Source organism: Carcharodon carcharias, chromosome 2, assembly GCF_017639515.1.
Source record: "Carcharodon carcharias isolate sCarCar2 chromosome 2, sCarCar2.pri, whole genome shotgun sequence".
Classification (NCBI taxonomy): domain Eukaryota; kingdom Metazoa; phylum Chordata; class Chondrichthyes; order Lamniformes; family Lamnidae; genus Carcharodon; species Carcharodon carcharias.
In genome coordinates this window covers 225,114,862-225,133,893 of record NC_054468.1, presented here as the reverse complement: position 1 = coordinate 225,133,893, position 19,032 = coordinate 225,114,862, and the positions used below count along the sequence as shown (strand labels likewise).

Below are 19,032 nucleotides of genomic sequence, written 5' to 3'. Positions count from 1 at the left end.
CGATACATTGAACCTTAAGCATTCTAGGAATGGGCATCTTTGATCATTCCATCATTTATAGCTACAATAAAAATCCACGAACCATTTACAAGTTTAAAAAAAACCTTAATTGTAGGAGATTAACTCGACGTACATATGTATACATGAATAGGATATCTTACAATATGCTAGTCATTGGAAGGGTATCCCACTGACCACGCCCCAATATAATTCTTCCCAATGCAATGAGGCCTGAAATTCAGCTCTGCCTCTTCCAGGGAGTAAATTTCGAGTTCGAGGCTAGATAGCGTATAGTAGGAAAAATGCAAGGAACATTCAATATTCTCTGTAATTCATTTGGCCAAGGAGATGGTGTTTTGATTTGAATCTTGCACATCCTCATCCAGCATTAGACACTCATTGATCAGACTTAGTTCTGGTATTGGACCAACACCAGGAACAGAAGGAATTGACACACATGAACTGAGATGTCAGAAGTCTTCAGAGCTGATGGTCAACTGGGTAAAGCCAGCATCTGATGTAGAGACTTCTGTTTACATCTGTGTTGGTTAAGATGATCTCAGCCTGATGGAAGGCCAAATTGTCCTCTGCACCCAACTAGGGCGGCAGGGAAATCACCCAGGGCTATAATGGCACTTGCCCCTTCTGGAAAATCTATGCGGCAGGATGAGAATTGGGCTAGACTTCCTAAACCAAAAGCTGCCACTGGAATGCATCATACAGGCACAATAAGAGGAATTAGCAGAGAACTGCTGATGCCTGTGGGATTGTATGTCAGAACCTGAGCCTTTAGAGAAAGGGACAAAATTGGCACAGATTAGCCAGTCACAAGTCTTTAACAAATGCAGCGTTTCTAAGCGATGGTAGAGACATTTGTTGATCCTTTCAATCTTGACTGTCTCTACAAATTGTGAAGGAAAGCTGAAACATTTATAGGCCTCTAGTCATGCACTCTATATTTGTTGAGTCATTATTTCCTGATAAGTTATTAGGCACAAAATCCCCCAAAATGTTGTAGTACTAACAAAATACCAGATGCTAACTCATATTTTCATGGGATTGCTGGCAAGGCCAGCATTTGTTGCCCATCCCTAATTTCTCTTGACTAGGCCATTTCAGAGGGCAGTTAAGAGTCAACCACATTGCTGTGGATCTGGAGTCACATGCAGACCAGACCAGGTGGCAGGTTTTTTTTATTCTTTCATGGGATATGGGTGTCACTAGCTAGGCCAACATTTTTAGCCCATCCTTAATTGCTCTTAACCACTGTAGTCCGCGTGGTGTAGGTTTGACTCAGCCACTGTGAATGAATAGTGATATGGTCCTAAGTCAGAAAGTTGTGTGGCTTGGAGGGGAACTTGCAGTTGGTGGTGTTCCTATACATCTGCTGCCCCTCTAGGTGGTAGAGGTTGCGGGTTTGGAAGGTGCTGTCAGAGGAGTCTTAGTGAGTTGCTGCAGTGCATCTTGAGGATGGTACACACTGCTGCCACTGTGCATCAGTGGTGGAGGGAGTGAATGTTGAAGGTGCTGGATGGGGTGCCAGTCAAGTGGGCAGGATGATGTCAAGCTTTTGGAGTGTTGTTGGAGCTGCATTCATCCAGGCAAGTGGAGAATATTCGTGAACCATATGGATCTTTATAGCTTTACCTTCCTGGTTTATTATTTGAATTTAAATTCACCAGTTGCTGTGGTGGGATTTGACCCCCATATCCCCAGAGCTTTAGCCTGGGCCTCTGGATTGCTAATCCAATGACATCACCACTATGCTGCCATCTCCCTCAGTGCTGTGTACAAGTGATTATTGTAAATTGCTTTCTGCACACAAATAACAGAGCTTCAAAACAATTGTACTTAAACTAAAATGGACAGCTTTTACCCCTCCACCACTCTCCCCCCATTTTGTTTATCTTCCTCAGTGAGCTCCAGAACAGATGCTGCCAACTCCAGTGGCCACCGCAACAGCATATATGTATACCAACAGGATGTGGATATCGCAAGTGAATATACAAGCAAATCCCTCAGTAGGGCTAAGGCAAAAGGCAAGGCTTTTGTGTTAAATCATCAGGAAGCAATACATCTTTGAACTCCATAATGCACTGTTCAGTGGTGTCCCTCCTGAAGCAATCAAACCAATTCCTCCAGTTATGTAACGTTCCAATGTATTTGTGCATTCACTTTAGAAAATGTGGGGATAATTTTGACTGCTCGCTAGTGTAAAATGGGTGACAGTGAATTGGCAGCCCATTTTTATATCTCTCTCCATTTCTATTTTCATTGGCACAAAATCAAAATTACATGCCCCCCCACCCTCACCCCACCCTACTCTTTCAAAGTGCGGTCTGAAGATGTCAGCTTGAATTGACCTAATTGACTTTCAGAGTGCAGGTTAGATCCCTGTTTAAACAAGTGGTTTAACTCAGCGCTGTCAAGATGTTAGCATTGTTTTCCCTTCCTCCCTCATGTCCAGTCCTTGGATATCAGACTGTCTGCCTTGTAGTAACTGACTATCTGATGTTAAGTTGGTATCAATGGTCATTGAACCTACTATGCACACCAACCCTGAATTCAATCATGGGTAGGAACTGTCTACGCAGAGAGGAAAATTCGAACTTAACAAAATGTCATCAATGTTGATGACTAAAGTTTGAATTGAAATTCCTCTCTCAGTTTGCTCTGTGATACTTTCACGCCGTCTGATTATTTTAATAGAATTAGATTATAGGCAGTCTCTTTTTCCAGCCCCTTTGAGGAGTGATGAAAGTTTGGAATGATCTACCAAGCAAGTTAATAGAGATGAAAAACATTGGGGTTAATCAAAGTCCAATTAGATACCACGCTGAAAGTTAATACAAGACGAATGGGTTGAATGACCTGACCTTTCTTCATCCTCGACTTCACTTCTTTTGAAGTGAATGATTTTATATTTTGACAGCCTGACTCTAGGTAGTCACCACTAAACAGTGTATTTAAGATTAAATCTGCCTATTGGCAGACATCTGTCAATTGACAAACTGATCCATCTTTTCGTCTCGGTCAGCAGATTCTGCTCCTGTCACCATTTGGTTTGCTGCTAAATTTGGCTGTTCCTGCTCTGCTCTTGGGTCTATTTTGCAAACATCAAAGCAATATGCTTTAACTTCTAGGATCCTTTCTGCTGGGATTTTGGCCTTATTGATCTGTTGCTTTCTGTATCACCTGGCTATGTCCGAGCCCCGCTTTTCTTTTTGGCTGATAATCCATTTGACAATTCCTGCGACTCTTTGGGGGTAAATCCAGGTTCTTTAAACTCTTGGATTGCTTCTAACACATTTAATGTTCTTACTCTGTTTCGTACAGTTACCCTTGATGAGAGCAATAGAACCTGGGGTAAAAGCACCATCTACCGACAGGAAGATTATGATGAAGAGGTGCAGAAAGCTTGCAAAAAAAAAGGGCGTACTTGGGGACCTAGTTCTATGCAAACCAAGGAGCGAGCCAGTTGTGAGGAAAGGTGAGTGCTGATTCTTTTTCCCAGTCACTTGTATTGTGGTTGGGTTCAATTCTGGGGTGGGTGGATGTGCTGCTAAACTGAGTGTGTTGACAGGATTTGTTTTTCTTGGATGTGGATGTTGCTGGCAAGGCCAGCATTTGTTACCCATCCCGAATTGCCTTTGAACTGAGTGGCTTTCTAGGCCATTTCAGAGGGCGTTTAAGAGTCAATCACATTGCTGTGGGTCTGGAGTCACATGTAGGCCAGACTGCGTAAGGATGGCAGATTTTCTTTCCTAAAGGACATTAGTGAACCAGAGTGTTGTAAAAAAAAAACTATCAATGATACATTGTCATGGTCACAATTACTGAGACTAGCTTTATTTACTAATTGACTGTGGAGGGCATCACATTTGTGCCTGAATCTACACTTGCCTGATGTTCACGGACTTGTCAGGAGGGATCTTCTGTGCATTCCCCCCCACCCCCAAAAAAAAATCACCCACCCAACCTCTTGTCAACTCCTCCTCAGCTGATGAAAGAGTGAGTAATTGAGCTGATGAGACCAGGAAAGCTCTAAGTTGGATCTCCAGTTTACTGAATTAGCTGGTGATCATTAGAGTAATGGTGATAACAGGACCACTTAACAGGGAAAGAGCTGGAATCTAGGATTAATTGGATAGTTCTACAAAAGAACTGGCATCAGCATAATGGGCCAAATGGCCACCTTCTGAGCTGTATCATTCTATGATTCTATTATTATATTTGGCCTCAGCCACCCTGGGTTTAAAAGAAAGAAGTTAGGCAAGCTTCCCATTCCAAATCAGGCTGGCATTCTGCATTTGGCATGAGGCGAGGATTAGATGGGGCTCAGCTGTAGTGCCCCCAAGATAAAAGCAAAATATTGCGAAAGCTGGAAATCTGAAGCAAAAACAAAAAATGCTAGAAAAACTCAGCAGGTCTGACAGCATCTGTGGAGAGAAAGACAGAGTTAACGTTTTGAGTCTGTATGCCTCCTCTTCAGAGCTAAAGGAAAGTAGAAATGTGGTGAAATTTATACTGTTTGGGGGGGGGGGTGGTGGGAAACAGGTGAAGCTGGCTGGAAGGCCAGCAATAGGTGGAGACAAAAGAGAGATTGCGAAAGATGTCATAAACAAAAGGTCAAAGGGGTGTTGATGGTGTTGGTACTGGCTAAAGGAGGTGCTAATGGTGACATTAAGAGTGGAAAGCAGGATGTGATAATGGCAGGACCAGGGTAAGCATTCAGTGACAGATGGCCCTAATGGGGGTGGGGTGGGGGGACAAAAGATCGAAAAGGCTAAAAGCTGGGGATAAAACAGTGAATAAAAATGGAAATAAACTAAAAAGTAATAATGAAAGCAAGTGGGGAAAAACAAATAAATAAATCCAATAAAAAGAATAAGAAAAAGTGGGGGGGGAATCAAAAAGGGGTAGGGATGGAGGAGAGAGCCCCCCCTTAAACATTTTTTATTTCAACACATTTCTACTTCCCTTTAGCGACAGGAAGGTCTGGATCATGCTTGCGGACAGGCCGAAGGTGTTCCAGTCTGCGTTTTATGTCTCCAATGTAGAGGAAACCGCATTGGGAGCAGTGAATGCAGCAGACCAAATTGAAGGAGGTGCAAGTGAAGTACTGCTTCACCTGAAAGGAGTGTTTTGGCCCTTGGATGGTGAGGAGGGGGGAAGTAAAGGGGCAGGTATTGCACCTTATGCAATTGCATGGGAAGGTACCGTGGGAGGGGTTGAGTTATTGGGGGTGATGGAGGAGTCCACTCCCGACATCCATCTGCTGAGTGTCACGTCTGGCTCATGAGAATGACCATTTGAGGTAGGTACCATAGGGTTTCTGTGGAGCACCTTCAGATGATAAGGGTGGACAAGGAAAAGTCTGGCATGTAAGAGGATTGTTTTAAACTTGTAATGGTATTCAAGATGGGTTATCTTGGCTCTGTTGTGTTATGGAACTGTATTAACCAAATGCGGGAGTGAAGCAATGTTCATGGCCTTTAAACCTGCATGTAATTCACTCTGAAATGAACCAATACCACTGAATTGTTGAAGAACACACAATTTTCCTTTATGATGGGATGTTTTCTCACAGGAGGCAATGTTAAATGATAGAATGGTTACAGCACAGGAGCAAAGAAGCCTTGCTGCAGTTGTACATAGCCTTGATGAGACTGCACCTAGAGTTTTGTGGTCTCCCTACTCAAGGAAGGATATATTTGCCATAGAGGTAGTGCAATGAAGGTTCACCAGACTGATCCCTAGGATGGTGGGATTGTCCTATGAGGAAACTGGCTTATATTTAAAAGTTTAAAAGAATGAACCATACAAAATTCGTACAGGGTTTAACAGGGTAGATGTAGGAAGGATGTTTCCCCTGTTGGGTTTCTAGAATGAGGGGATGCAGTCTCTGAATAAGGGGCAGGCCATCTAGCACTGATAGGAGGAATTTCTTCACTTGGAGGGTGGTGAATCTTTGGAATTCTGTACCCCAAGGGGCTGTGGAGGCTCAATCATTGAGTATGTTCAATACAGAGATTAATAGATTTCTAGATAATAGAGACATCAAGGGAAATGGGGATAGTGCAGGAAAATGGTGTTGAGGTAGAAGATCAGCCATGATCTAATTGAATGGCAGAGCAGGCTCAAGAGACTGAATGGAAACCATCCTAGAGTTCCCACATGGAACAAGATGTGCACTGCAGAGGTCAGAGGTGTCCTGCCATTCCTCTTTCTACTCGATAATAAAGTTTGCTACTTAGAAATGACTCATCAGCTACTCTCTTCTGTTGACATCAATTAAATATAGGGAAATTAACTGAAATGTTTTACTTAACCCTTTTTTTTTAAAAGAATGACACTTTTAATTTCCCAGCTCCCTGGACTAACTCCCTAACTTTGGAGATAGGGAAACAAAGCTACAAAACTCACCAGCTAATCAACCGTGTTGTATAATTTCTGTCACGTCACAGTTGATTTTTTTTTCCCCTTTTTTTTCAAACTCGTGTGGGCTGGTCCACTCCTGATCAAATTATCTCTGCCGTTAAATGATAGGCCCCAAGCCTGGACCTCAATTTATCCTCTCTCTGCTACTCCCATTTTCTTTCAAGTTTGCTCCTGCTTCAACACTCTCTGCAGGTAAGTGATAGGCCCCGATCCTGGGCTTCAGTTTATCCTTTCCCCACTGCTCCTGCGTGTGAATAGCTGTGAGAACAGGTCTGGGCCTGTATGTCCTTCTCTTTCATGGTGTATACAAGAGCATTAGTGGGGAGAAAAGTAGAACACAATGAGAAGCAAGATGATACAAAATGATTTTTGTTTTAAATTTTAGGACAAGGCCTTTGTCAGATGGAAACAATCCGTGGTCTACAAGTTTATTGAAGACTCCAACTTTACCTCTAACCTCAGTTTTTGCAAATGTTCCAGACCAGGGTATGAATTTTTACCTATAACTCTTTATTAAATGTTTTACATTCCACGCGCAGTTTAACCAGCTACTCAGAGGCAGTAAAGGAAATTTATGTGACAACGAAAAAATTTGCATTTATATAGCACTTTTCACCAGCAGATGTCTCAAAGTGCTTTACAGCCAACTTTTGAAGTGTAGTCACTGTTGTAATGTAGGAAACCTGGCAGCCAAATTGACAAGAAGCAGCTCCCATAGGTAGCCATGTGATAATGTCCAAATAATCTGTTTTTGTGCTGTTGATTGAGGGATAAATATTAGACACCAGGGATAACTCCCCTGTTCTTCAAAATAGTACCATGGGATCTTTTACACCCACCCCCCTCCCCCAAGCAGGGAGATGGGGCCCTGTTTTAACATCTTATCCAAAAGGCAACACCTCTGACAGTGCAGCACTCCCTTAGTACTGAACTGGTGTGTCAGTGTCTGACATACGTGGATGATACTTTGCGAATGAAAACCAATGTAGGAGGCTGGCAAAACCATAGTCTGTGATATTTCACTTGGAGGTGATACAGTTGGTGTTGGTGCTACTGAATTCAGGAGGGAAATCTCTCGGACTTCCTGCTGCTGTTTGTGATTATCTGGTTATCTGAATGTTGAAACCCTTTGGTGTGTCTCCCATTGTATCTGAGCCAGGTTGTTTGACCATGTGGCAGAGGCAAATCGAAACTAAGCTCAATCTTTTCCTTGGCTGACATCTGGATGTTCGCATTCGGAGCAGGCAGTCTGACCACCTTAGCCCAGGGATGTTGAAACCAATTGAAGTGCGCCTACAGTAGACTTGGCTAACTCAGCACAGACTTGGCAGTCTATTTCATGGGGTTTAGATGCAGTTAGGGGAAGCAAATAGAGGGTTCTTTCTTAATGTTCACACACTATCGTGGATGTTTTAAGTTGAGGAAATGAATGTTTATTTTTCGTGCTATTTTGTATTCCCTGGGAGGGTGCATAGATTTAGACCCATTATTGACCTCACATTTGGGCAGCTTTCTCAAGAGATATTCCAGATGATCACCCTGGTCATTATTCTGGAAGTCTTGTGCCCTGAGAACTGGGACCTACTCATTGATCCCTCTTGCCTATTAACTTCAGTGTGGCTATGTAAGAGATGCTGACTGTGGCAGTGAACTGTCCAATTATCTTATTCACAGGGAGCACTTCTGAACAGACACGAGCAGCTGAAGACTATGAAAATCGACCAAAGCAGTCCAAATTACCTAATCAGGTGTATATTGATCTACCTCTTCGTAAAGATCATCAGGGAGAGGGAGATGGCGGTAATGAAAGCCAAGAGGAGGTGACTCCCATCAGTTCAGCCAACAGCACGCCACAAGTCACTCCCACAAACAGCCTGAAGCGATTGACACAGAGGAAGAAAACTGATATGGTACTGTATGGGTGTGCTGTGCTGCTTGCATCTGTGGCCTTGGGGTTTGATGTCAGAGAAGTGAATAAATCGCAGGTTTCGGAGGAAATTGAGGTCAAAGAGGAGAAGAAGAAAAAGGAGGGCCTCTTTCAGAGAACCGGCAGGTTCCGCAGGAGCACAAGTCCTCCAAACAGGACAGTGTCCAGGAAGGAGGAAACAAACATTCCCTCACTGAACTCACACGCTGTTAATCTCTTGTCAATGTCTTCCATATCCAAATGTAATTCCACGAGGTCCTTGCTCCGGTCGGACAGCGAGGATACATCTGTTTGTAACACACCCCTCAGTTCAGACGCTGTCATACACAGACCAGAATTCTTGACTGACAATCCTTTGAATGGTTCTGTAAACGGGGTACACAAGGACCTGGATGAGTCGCCTTTGTCGGATGCAGGCATGCCCGTTTTTGTGCATCTGAAAGAATCCAGTGCGGTGCCAGCAGAGGGAGCTGCTAATCACAATGTAACCCACCATGGCCAGCTGCCATCAGATGGAAGCCCAGCCAGTAAGTTTTTTTATTTGTCAAAGGCCACAATCCCAACCAAATATCTTGCTCAGGAGCCACTCTCCTGGAAGGCTGCACCGTGAGTGAGGGGATGTCGATTTACACTTGGAATTCCCCACTCCCCACCTGATTTCGATCACACCAGTCATACCAACGTGTCTCACTGGAGAGGCACCAAAACCTCCCCATAGGACTGATATCCTTTTTAGAAACATTGTACTTCAGTAGAGCTCTGTTACATGAATGGAACCTGAGATTAAAGCTGTAAAGACACACACCCTTGCATTCATTTGCTGGAGAGCACAAAAAAGGGAAGCAAATAACATTGAGTCAACAGCCACTATTGCTATTTTTTAATATTCATTCATAAGATGTGGGTGTCGCTGGCTAGCCCAGCATTTATTGCCCATCCCTAAGTGCCCTTGTTCAGAGGGCATTTAAGAGTCAGCCACATTGCTGTGGGTCTGGAATCAGCAGTGGTTTCATGGTCATCATCAGACCTTTTTTATTTAATTCAAATTTCACCATTTGCTGTGGTGGGATTCGAACCCAGGTCCCCACAGCACTATCCTGGGAGTCTGGAATACTTGTCCAGTGACAATACCACTATGCCACCACCTCACCCCAAGGGAGGCAATGAATGTACGCCAGAGAAATATGGAACAGCGTGTCAGTTACAAAGGGGAACTGGGCACAAATATCCATGCATCATATTGAGTACCACTGCATTACATGGAAGGAGTTGAGATGCGCTTTGCTCTTAAAAATATTATCTTGATTATTGGGCTCTGAATTTTAAGATCTGTTGTCCTATTAATTGGACAATATTGTCATTTCTGGGGTATTATTCACCAGGTTATATGCCAGCCTGGTGTAGGGACAACAATCAAATCCAAAATTTATTTGGATGGATGCAGAATCATTTTTTCAGATGATTGTGAAACCATTATTTTTTTCTATATTTCTCATAGCTAATGGAGTTTCTGATTCCAGTCCACGTAGAGAGTCATCAGAGTTCCCACGTCTTCCAGATCCCAAAACCATATATCCAGCGTCTGCAAGACGAAGAGCTGCAAAAAGGGATGCTACACCCGAGAGACCAAAATCTGGGGACATGGTGCCTCGGCCTCGACCTTCTTTGTCCCGAATCAGAACAGACCCCTGGCGACTTGTGTCTCAGTCGATCAGCCAAAACGAGCCCTCGGAAGGTTCAGGAGATGCCACAGTGCCTAGTTTGGACATACTTCTCACAACTGAACGCCAACCCAGTTTGCCCTTTGCTGCCTGCTCTCTACTCGACATGGACATGGAAGGCCAAAGCCAGGATGGCACAGTGCCCCTCTGCAGAAGTGAATCCAAGCCTAGCAAACCAAGCGGCTTTGAACTGGCGAGAGAGTTTTTGTCTTAGCACTCACTGCCTTGGAGACGGGACCATATGAACATTCCATTTTTTAAAATTTGGAGCGAAAATATATGAATGCAATGGACCTTTTTTGGAAAAAGAAATGTGAACAGAATGTAATTTTTTTTTCAAGGCGTTGTGTGACACCTTTTCTACTGTAGGCCCGTGGGGTCATATCTGATCAGGACAGATGAAGAATATCATCTCACAACTTCGCCCTCTTTATTAACACCCAATCCTCACATCCTGGATCCAAGCTGGATTTGATCTTGGTCACTGGCACAGAAGAACTGTCTATCCTGCACCTAGCTCTGGCTCTCAGATTTGGGAAAGGAAGTGCATTTTGTTGCTGGCAAACTCAAGATCAATCGACTGCATGTGGAACTGGAGGATCAGTTTTGCATGTAGCCCTTGGTATTTTGCACTTTGAATGTATTAAACATGACAAAATTTTATCTGAGGTCATTACAGGTGTGCCCATTCCATATTTAAATTGCAAGTCTGATTGGGCTTTTTGGGTCACTTGCCTAAACAAAAAAAAACTTAATTAGTCTTTTATGCATTAAACCTTCTACTGTGATCTAAGAATTTTAACACTCTCTTATTGACTGGTATGAATTATGTTTTCTTCTAGCTCACAATTTTGATTTTTATTTCTCCCTGACAGAGAGCGATGGTATCCCTTTTAGTGTTGTTCCACATAGTTACCTTCTCAAATGCCAATTTTTGTGGTAGTCACTATGCAAACTCAATTTAAATGCTGCAGTTTATCACATATTTGATTGACAAAATTTCCACGCTCCATGAATGCTGAAGGCTGATGAAACAGCCATTTTGCACAGATTGCGAATGACTTTTTTAAAAATAAAAAATGAATTGGTGATGCTTTCCCCCTCCCCTCTGCCCACCAGCCACATCACCCAAAGGCTCATGATTCTGTCACTGTGCCACAGAGCCTAACAATATCCCAGGCTTCTTACCCGGTGTGTACTGAGTCAACTGATCCCAGTCAGAGTGACAATTAAGAGTGCTACAATTGACTGTAGCACCCTTAGCTTTGCACTGGTCACTATATAGCGGACCTTTGCTATTAAGTGCAACTGTTGTAAGGATGGAACTGGACCAGAATGTCATGTCCTTGCATTGAAATAATCTGCCAATGCTAACTGTTGACTCACGCATGAATTATGACACTTTGGGTGAGGTAATTCAGGAGGTGTCAGTTGCACATAGAACTGTACCCCATTGAGGGAGTTGACATCATCAAGAAAGGATGAGCGAAGATGGGTGAATAAAAGCTGTAACTTGCACTATGTAAACCAACAAAAGGGATACTGTGTAAAATGTAGTTGCAATAATACATACTTTTGTGTTACCTGGAACAAAATCTGCAGTTTACAAAAGGAACTAAAATACTGAGATATTGCTACTTAGATCTGAAGTCTTAATCTGGAATAATTTCTGAGAACTATAACTATTTCTGAATAAGTTTAGGAGGGTTATCTTTTAATTGACAGTGACCCTGGGATTAATGGCTCACTGTTTTTGGAAGTTAAATTTCAGAAAATTGTAGCTATGATTATGTCCATTAATTATAAGGTCATAAAAAAACTCCACATCCAAGGAATTTTTAAATTTCAAATTTTATCTTTGTAAAAGCCACTGAAAGACTGGAATTAGTTAATATTCAGCTTTTTTAAATAGTGCTTCCTCACTTTGTGGGGGGGAGGTGGGGTGGGAGGCTGTGAAAGCTTTTGTGATAAGTTTGTGGAGTGTGATCACTTCACCTTTGGTTTACATTTATCTGCCTTCTTATTACCTTAATCTATTCTGTTCAAGCTGCATTGATCCACTAAGCAGACATAACTTGGAAAGCAATGCACAATAGCATATGTAAAATATTCTGCTGCTAGTTCTCAACAAATGTGACAAGCCTCCTTGAAAAATTAGTTTGTGTAAAATGTAATCTTCATGCCGAAGATGTAATTTTTACAGGTCTGTTTGAACACTGATTTCTTTCATGCTGTCTAGCGCCAGCTATCGGATTTAGATTGACTGTATTTAACTTGTCCTGATTTGTAATCCATTGGTCTCCAGATGCATCTCAGTACTCAGTTTGCCTTATTGTCACTTTATCCTAACTAGATGCTTCAGGGTACAATCAACTGTCACTTCCAAGTCCTTTTTATAGCAGTAATCCCTCACAAAGTTGTATGGTTTACATAGTGATGTTAAATGGTTGTTGAAAGAAAATTGCTCCATTAACACATCTTGAAGATATTTCTACTTTTTTCCAGTAGATGGTTAACTTTGGATATTGCACAACCAGGAGCTGAGCTATAAGTATAAATTATTGTATTCCACTGTACCAAACAAAAGCCAATCCTTAGTTTTCAGTAACAACTGTAGCTGAGCTCTGGCTTTTGCTGCGTTTTTTTTTAGTCTGAAATGTGTAAAATTATAAAAATTTGTGGGACTTTTTTTCCATGTACTATGGGACTTACACTGAATTTGGTAAGCTAATAGACATTTTTCTTCATAGCAGTACAACCAGTAGATCCATACAAATTTGCTGATCCACCTTCATTTTCTTTAGCCTCCTTTTACAGCTCTACAGTAGATGTGCTAAGTAGGTTCAGTCGGCCACTTGCTTTAGGCTGTACTTGGTGCCAGAGTTCCAGACTGTATGTGTAGTTCTAAGCACCATCGAAAGAAACCCTTTTCTCCCAGATTGCCCTGAAGAATGATTTTTTTTTTCAGCTGACCTGCATTGGATCATTTCATTTATACAACAGTAAAAAGCATCTATGTTTAGGCTGTTGTGGAGGTATGGGGCTAGTCCTTTGAACATTTCTAAAATGAAATCATGTTACAGCAGTGGGGTTTGAGCTCCTCCTGTTTGAAATGAGTCATAAAGGGTATAGTTGCTCACAAGTTAAATGATAAAGGAATCCAATACGAGGACTGTGTACCTCTGTGGATTGTACCTGTTCTTGTAAGAATCTTTTGTTTTAAATTATATCTTTTTGTACGTGTACCAGTGACCAGTAATAATCAGGGAAAAGCAAGAGGATCCAGTGTGATTGAGTTTTCTAAGGGTGAATTTTTTTCAATCACACGATTGTCTTTTTTGTTTAAAGTTGTCCAGTAATTACAAAATTTTAATTTAGAAAATGGAACATTGACGTGTAATCCAACTGATTCATCTTGCCAGTGTTATTGTGCATTTTAAAACTAGCTAAGCTTTTTAAATAACTGGTTGTCGATGGAGCATTGTCATCTCTTACCTCTGTTCAAATACAATCTTAGTTTATTTTTAAAAGCATTAATTACTGTACATTGAGAGACTGATTCCGACTCTTGTTACTCGAATCATTTATTTGTTCTATGATTTTTCAGTAAAATAAGGAAGCTATTTGTACCACTATGTAAATCATCTGTCAAAGGTCTTTTCACTTGAAGATGCTGCTTTATATATTTGTTTAGTTGTATTTTTACTGCAGTTTGAGACTTTGAATAATATTTATGTAAAATCTTAGGTATTAAATAAGAACTTGTTTTATATTTTGCCAAGCGGGCTTGGTCCATGCTGAATCCCAACAAAGGCTAGCGGGAGTCCTTTTTGAGAAGCTCAGCATCAGAGTACGTGTATAGCCCATTTTGTTTCCCTCTTCTAAACATATTGTTCTGATATGAAAGCTCTTTTTACAGAAAAATACCATTGTTGATTTCACAGTTAATCATGTATAGATGGAGCAAAAATGGCAGAAAATAATTCTGTTGGACAGTTTAGCCTAAACAAGTCTTGATCACTGGTTAGTGCCACTGTTTACTTTGGTGAAGTGAAATCTCTTCATTTACTTGTAATGTAGCCTATCACTGATAGGAACATGGGAATTAGGAGTGGGCCATTCTGTCCCTCAAGCCTTTTCCACCATTTAATTAGAAAGTGGCTGATCTGTACCTCAACTCATCACCTTGAAATCAACTCATCACCTGGAAAATCCATACAAAATTCTCAAATTGGTCCATCTCAGTCTTGATTTGGTCCCCCAGTCTTTGGAGGAGACTGTTCCATATTTAAACTACCCCTTTGGATAAAAAGATGCTTTCTGGTGCTCCTATATCATATAGCTCTAATTTAAAGATTGAGGGGTGAACAGAGAGGTTAAAATCGTTTAATGTTAATTGTTTGAATCTGGCTTTGTGTAAATGACACAATAAACAGATTGGTGCCGTCCATTATAAATTTCCTTCCTGGATAAGGAAAAAATTTTACTAGTATTTTTGCTTCAGCAAACTGGTTTCAATCATTGAACACAGTTGCCTTTTTAAAAAACATATATCCATGGTGGAATCTTCCAGCAGTGTATGTGTACTCTGCTGCTGTCTATACACACGCTATCGGGCCTGGCTATCATACCCTCTGTATTTAATTAATCTGAAACCTATTTTGTAAGCTCTCACATGCATGAACTAGAGGGCAGCTAGTACCCATGGAGCTTATATGCCTGGAAGAATCAGTCCATACGTAAGAGGAAAGGAAGAAACAACTTTTTTTGCCATTACATTTCTTTCTCACTTTAAAACTAAATCTAATCAAGACATTAGTCCAATCTATCAAACGTTTTGCATTATCCAGCCATCCCCAATTAAAATCTATTGTCATAAAGCGTGTTCTTCAGCCAAGGCCCTGTTCAGTATTTAAGTATGGTTAGTATTTGATGTCCATGGAGTATTATGTTGGTGAGAAGTACAGGAAGATTTTGGTGTGTCCACTGGCCAAACACAGAAAAGATCTCCCAAAGTGTCTTGCTGCCAGGGGCAGTGAAAATGCTTCTAATCGTCCTTAGTTGTTCTTCGTTTGCAGGCACAGGATAGAGAAGATCTAACTCCGGCATAATCTATTGTGGAAATTAGACTCCCCCTCCCCCCCCAATTCCCATCCCATTTGAGACAATACCATGGTGGAATTTTCCATCTTAGAAGTTATCTTACTCTACACTAGAACTTTAATATAAAAGCAGTTGATATAAGAACTTGGCTAACTGTTTTAATGTAAGATAAGTCTTAAGTCGGCTTGTTTTATAAAGTGAATTATGTTTGAATGTATCTGTTTTCATCAGGATAAAAATTGAAGATTTGTTACTATTAAGATCAGTCAAAATCAAAGTACATTTTTTTCAACTAAGTTATTACATACATGGAAAGCAATACGCTTATGTATTTGGATTTTTTTTTAAATCTATCAAATGTTTACATTGGTGTCTAAGTTGGAAACAAGGCAGTCTGATGATGCTCCATGCAATACTACAGTTAAATACACCTCAGCTTATACCTTAAGTAACTGTAGCTTTCCTATTTTGAATTGAATATATTGGTGTGAAATATTTTCAGCCAACTTGAATTAGAACCGATTTAATAATGGGTTTTTCGGTCCCCGTTTTTATCAGCTTCCTTTTGGGTCAGGCCCTTCCCAGCCCACACAGGTAAAAGATTTTCCTGAGCTTCAGACAGGCAGTCTTGATTGATTGATTGTACATAACTAGAAGCTGGATGAGTGATGGCATATCGGGAATGAGTTACAGACTCAGTTGGTTCCCCTTCTAACCAGACACCATTTGCCATTTGGGTAGCATTAGGAACAATTCTGCATCCTCCCACTGCAATGGGGAAAGTCTTATCCTCAATAAATATGAAGTTGGAGGGAAGAAATGTCATCTGACTGATACCATACCAAACAGAATCCATGTAATGACCTATCTTGCTCATCACTGCAGCCTTTTAAGAATAAAATCATTTGACAGTTGTTACTTCAAAAGAACCTCCTACCTGCCTTGGTGGTTGGAGGGGAGTTAGCCATTTCTATTAGCATCTAAACTTCAATTTCCCTCTCCCCAGCACTCCCCTTAATTCAAGGAAAATAAATTAATTCTTAAAATACTAAAAGTAATACAGTATTAACCAAGTTTTTTATTCAAATTACAAAAATAATTTTGCAAACTGCTCTGGGTGTTACCCCTCCCTGATGCTGGGCTGGTGTTGTGAAAGATTGATGTATAACTACATTGTTTCTGTGCCTTAAAATGCTATTTTGAATTAAATGCAGTGGGTTGAAACCAAAAGGCCACTTTGATTGAAAAGGATACTGTATTGGGTGAAGCTTTGCTTACTGCATGTTACCACTCTAGGTAATAGACCAAATGGTAGAATGTACTATTGTATTGAAGGACTCTATTCTGCTGCCATACTGCTGTGTGCATACTCTGATTTAGACTGAGTTAATCTGCACATTCCAACAAAAAATATTTAAACTATAAAGTATTTGGGTTAAACAGCCTATTACATTTGTATTGCAAATCATAACTTTCACTTGTTGGGTTTCTGCAATACAGTACATAGCTGCGCACACCTCCGTGGTCAAAGTGCCCATGTGCACTTTGCCTTAAAGGAAAGGTGGTTGAACAATGACAGAATTATTCCTTTTTCACAGATTGTGTAAACTGAATAGTTGGCACAGATGGGATGGATGTAATTGGACAGTATGCTCTGCTTGTCAGTTTTACTTGTATCACGGGTGCTGTTTGGAATAGAGTGTTAACACTGTTACAGTACAAATCTACAATGGGATGTGTATACTACTGAATATTTTTCTTTAGCTATAAATTTTTTGTATTTTAAGTTGTAGTTGGCACCCGTGCTACTGTTAAGGAAAATCACTGCATCACTTTCTGCAAAAGGATATTTGTATGAGTTAATTGTGCTGTACAGTGAATTTTGGCACTTTTTGGCCAATACAAGAAGCACATCAGTTTTAATAAAAACACCATTTTTTCAGTAATGTGTTGAGTGTTCTGTTTTAATTGCTCGTGTACTTGCTGTCATTTTAAAGGGGAAGATCATGGGGCAGAAGAATTTTAGGGTTGCTCAGTAAAAAATGCCTGAATGGTCTCAAGGCCTGTAAACTTGTGTATGATAAATGAGGTACAGTTGTTGCTTTAAGAAATAGCCTCTGAAAATCTGGGGGAGGAAGAGACAATGTTTCTCTTTACAGTCTAAGTGACATTTTTGCTATTGGTTAACCCTTTGTGGAAATTAGACTACTCCCATTTTTACACTCCCCAGCTGAAAGCTTATTATTCATAAGTTTGAAGGTTGTGGATTCAAATCCTACTCCAGAGAATTGAGCTGATTTTGGCTGGCATGTGTTACAGCAAGTGAAGTACTGTCTTTTAGGTGAGATATTAAACTGAAGGTCTTATGACATGAAGACCACTGGAGTTTTCCCAATATCAGGAAAAGTATTTTATCCATCCTAAACACCTTGCAATAGCAATGTGAATGATGAAGTGTGGCCACTGGAGTATAGGAAAGGAAATTCAAGATACTTATTTGGCTACATAAATGCACAGGCCATTGTCATAACATTTGATTGATAAAACATGACTTAATTGGCTAATAGCAGTTTTGTATAAACCAGAGCTTACACTATGAGGTGGAATATCAAGTGTGGGGAGGTTGACAAATTCTTGTTCAATAATCGATCAGTTACAATAGAGTTAAAAGTCAAACAAGTTTGTCTAAAATATACCCATAGGAAATTTAGCAACTCACTACCCTATTCTGTTTCCCGATGAAAGTTTTGAGGAATCTTGGTTCAAGGAAGTTTGATTTTCTGATTGAAGTCTCAGCGTTTCCTATCAGTGCAAATTTATTTTATTCAATGAAAACACCTGTGCAACCTGTTTAAAACTAGTATTAAAAAGGAATATATTTAACATTACTATTGAATGACAATTATTTAAACTCAATACCTGTTTACACCATTTCAGTCCTAAATATTGTGCTAAGATAAAAGCAAAATACTGCAGATGCTGGAAATCAAACAAAGCAAAAACTCAGGTCTGACAACATCTGTGGAAAGGAAGGCAGAGTTAGTGTGAAAGATGTCATAGACAAAAGGACAAAGGGGTGTTGATATTAGCTAAAGGATGTGCTAATGGTGACATTAAGGGTGGAAAGTGACAGTTAGCCCTAGTGGGGGTGGAGTAGGGGGAAGGGATTGAAATAAGCTAAAAGGTGGAAATAAAATAATGGATGGAAATAAATGGGAAAAGAAAAATTAAAAAATATTAGAAAATTGTGGGGGGGGGGGGGGGGGGGGGGGGGGGGCGGAAGAGAGAGAAATGGAGGAGCGAGGTCATGGTTTTAAGTTGTTGAACTCAACGTTAAGTCCGGAAGGCTGCAAAGTGCCTAGTTGGAAGATGAGGTGCTGTTCCTCCAGTTTGTGTTGAGCTTCACTGGAACATTGCAGCAGGCCAAGGACGGACATGTGGGCATGAGAGCAGCATCGTGTTGAAATGGCAAGCGACAGGGAGGTCTGGGTCACACTTGCAGACAGACCGAAGGTGTTTTGCAAAGCGGTCACCCAGTCTGCGTTTGGTCGCTCCAATGTAGAGGAGAATGCATTAGGAGCAGCAAATGCAGTAGACTAAATTGAGGGAAGTGCAAGTGAAGTGTTGCTTCACTTGAAAGGAGTGTTTGGGCCCTTGGACAGCAAGGGGGTGTGGGGTGGGAAGGAGTAAAGGGGCAGGTGTTGCACCTTCTGTGGTTGCATGGGAAGGTGTCGTGGGAGGGGGTGATGGAGGAGTGGACCAGGGTGTCCCAGAGGGAATGATCCCTGTGGAATGCTGACAGGGGGGCAAAGGGAAGATGTGTTGTGGTGGTGGAGGCGG

At 41.1% G+C, this 19,032-nt stretch overlaps 1 protein-coding gene across 3 annotated transcripts in view; it reads left to right on the top strand.

The window, feature by feature from the left end:
- The window catches only part of LOC121292635 (mitogen-activated protein kinase kinase kinase 21-like), a 94,812-nt gene extending 77,674 nt beyond the window's left edge, over nt 1-17,138 (top strand). The window contains exons 7-11 of one of the 3 annotated variants that reach the window (XM_041214887.1): nt 1,917-2,039; nt 3,337-3,490; nt 6,827-6,927; nt 8,116-8,351; nt 9,867-17,138. In XM_041214887.1, the coding sequence (XP_041070821.1) occupies nt 1,917-2,039; nt 3,337-3,490; nt 6,827-6,927; nt 8,116-8,351; nt 9,867-10,334 (1,082 nt within the window). In that variant the 3' untranslated portion in view covers nt 10,335-17,138. Of the gene's footprint in view, nt 1-1,916; nt 2,040-3,336; nt 3,491-6,826; nt 6,928-8,115; nt 8,896-9,866 lie in introns of all 3 variants that reach the window. The other 2 variants (XM_041214870.1, XM_041214879.1) reach the window with 2 other exon arrangements.
- The last annotated feature ends 1,894 nt before the right edge of the window (nt 17,139-19,032 follow it).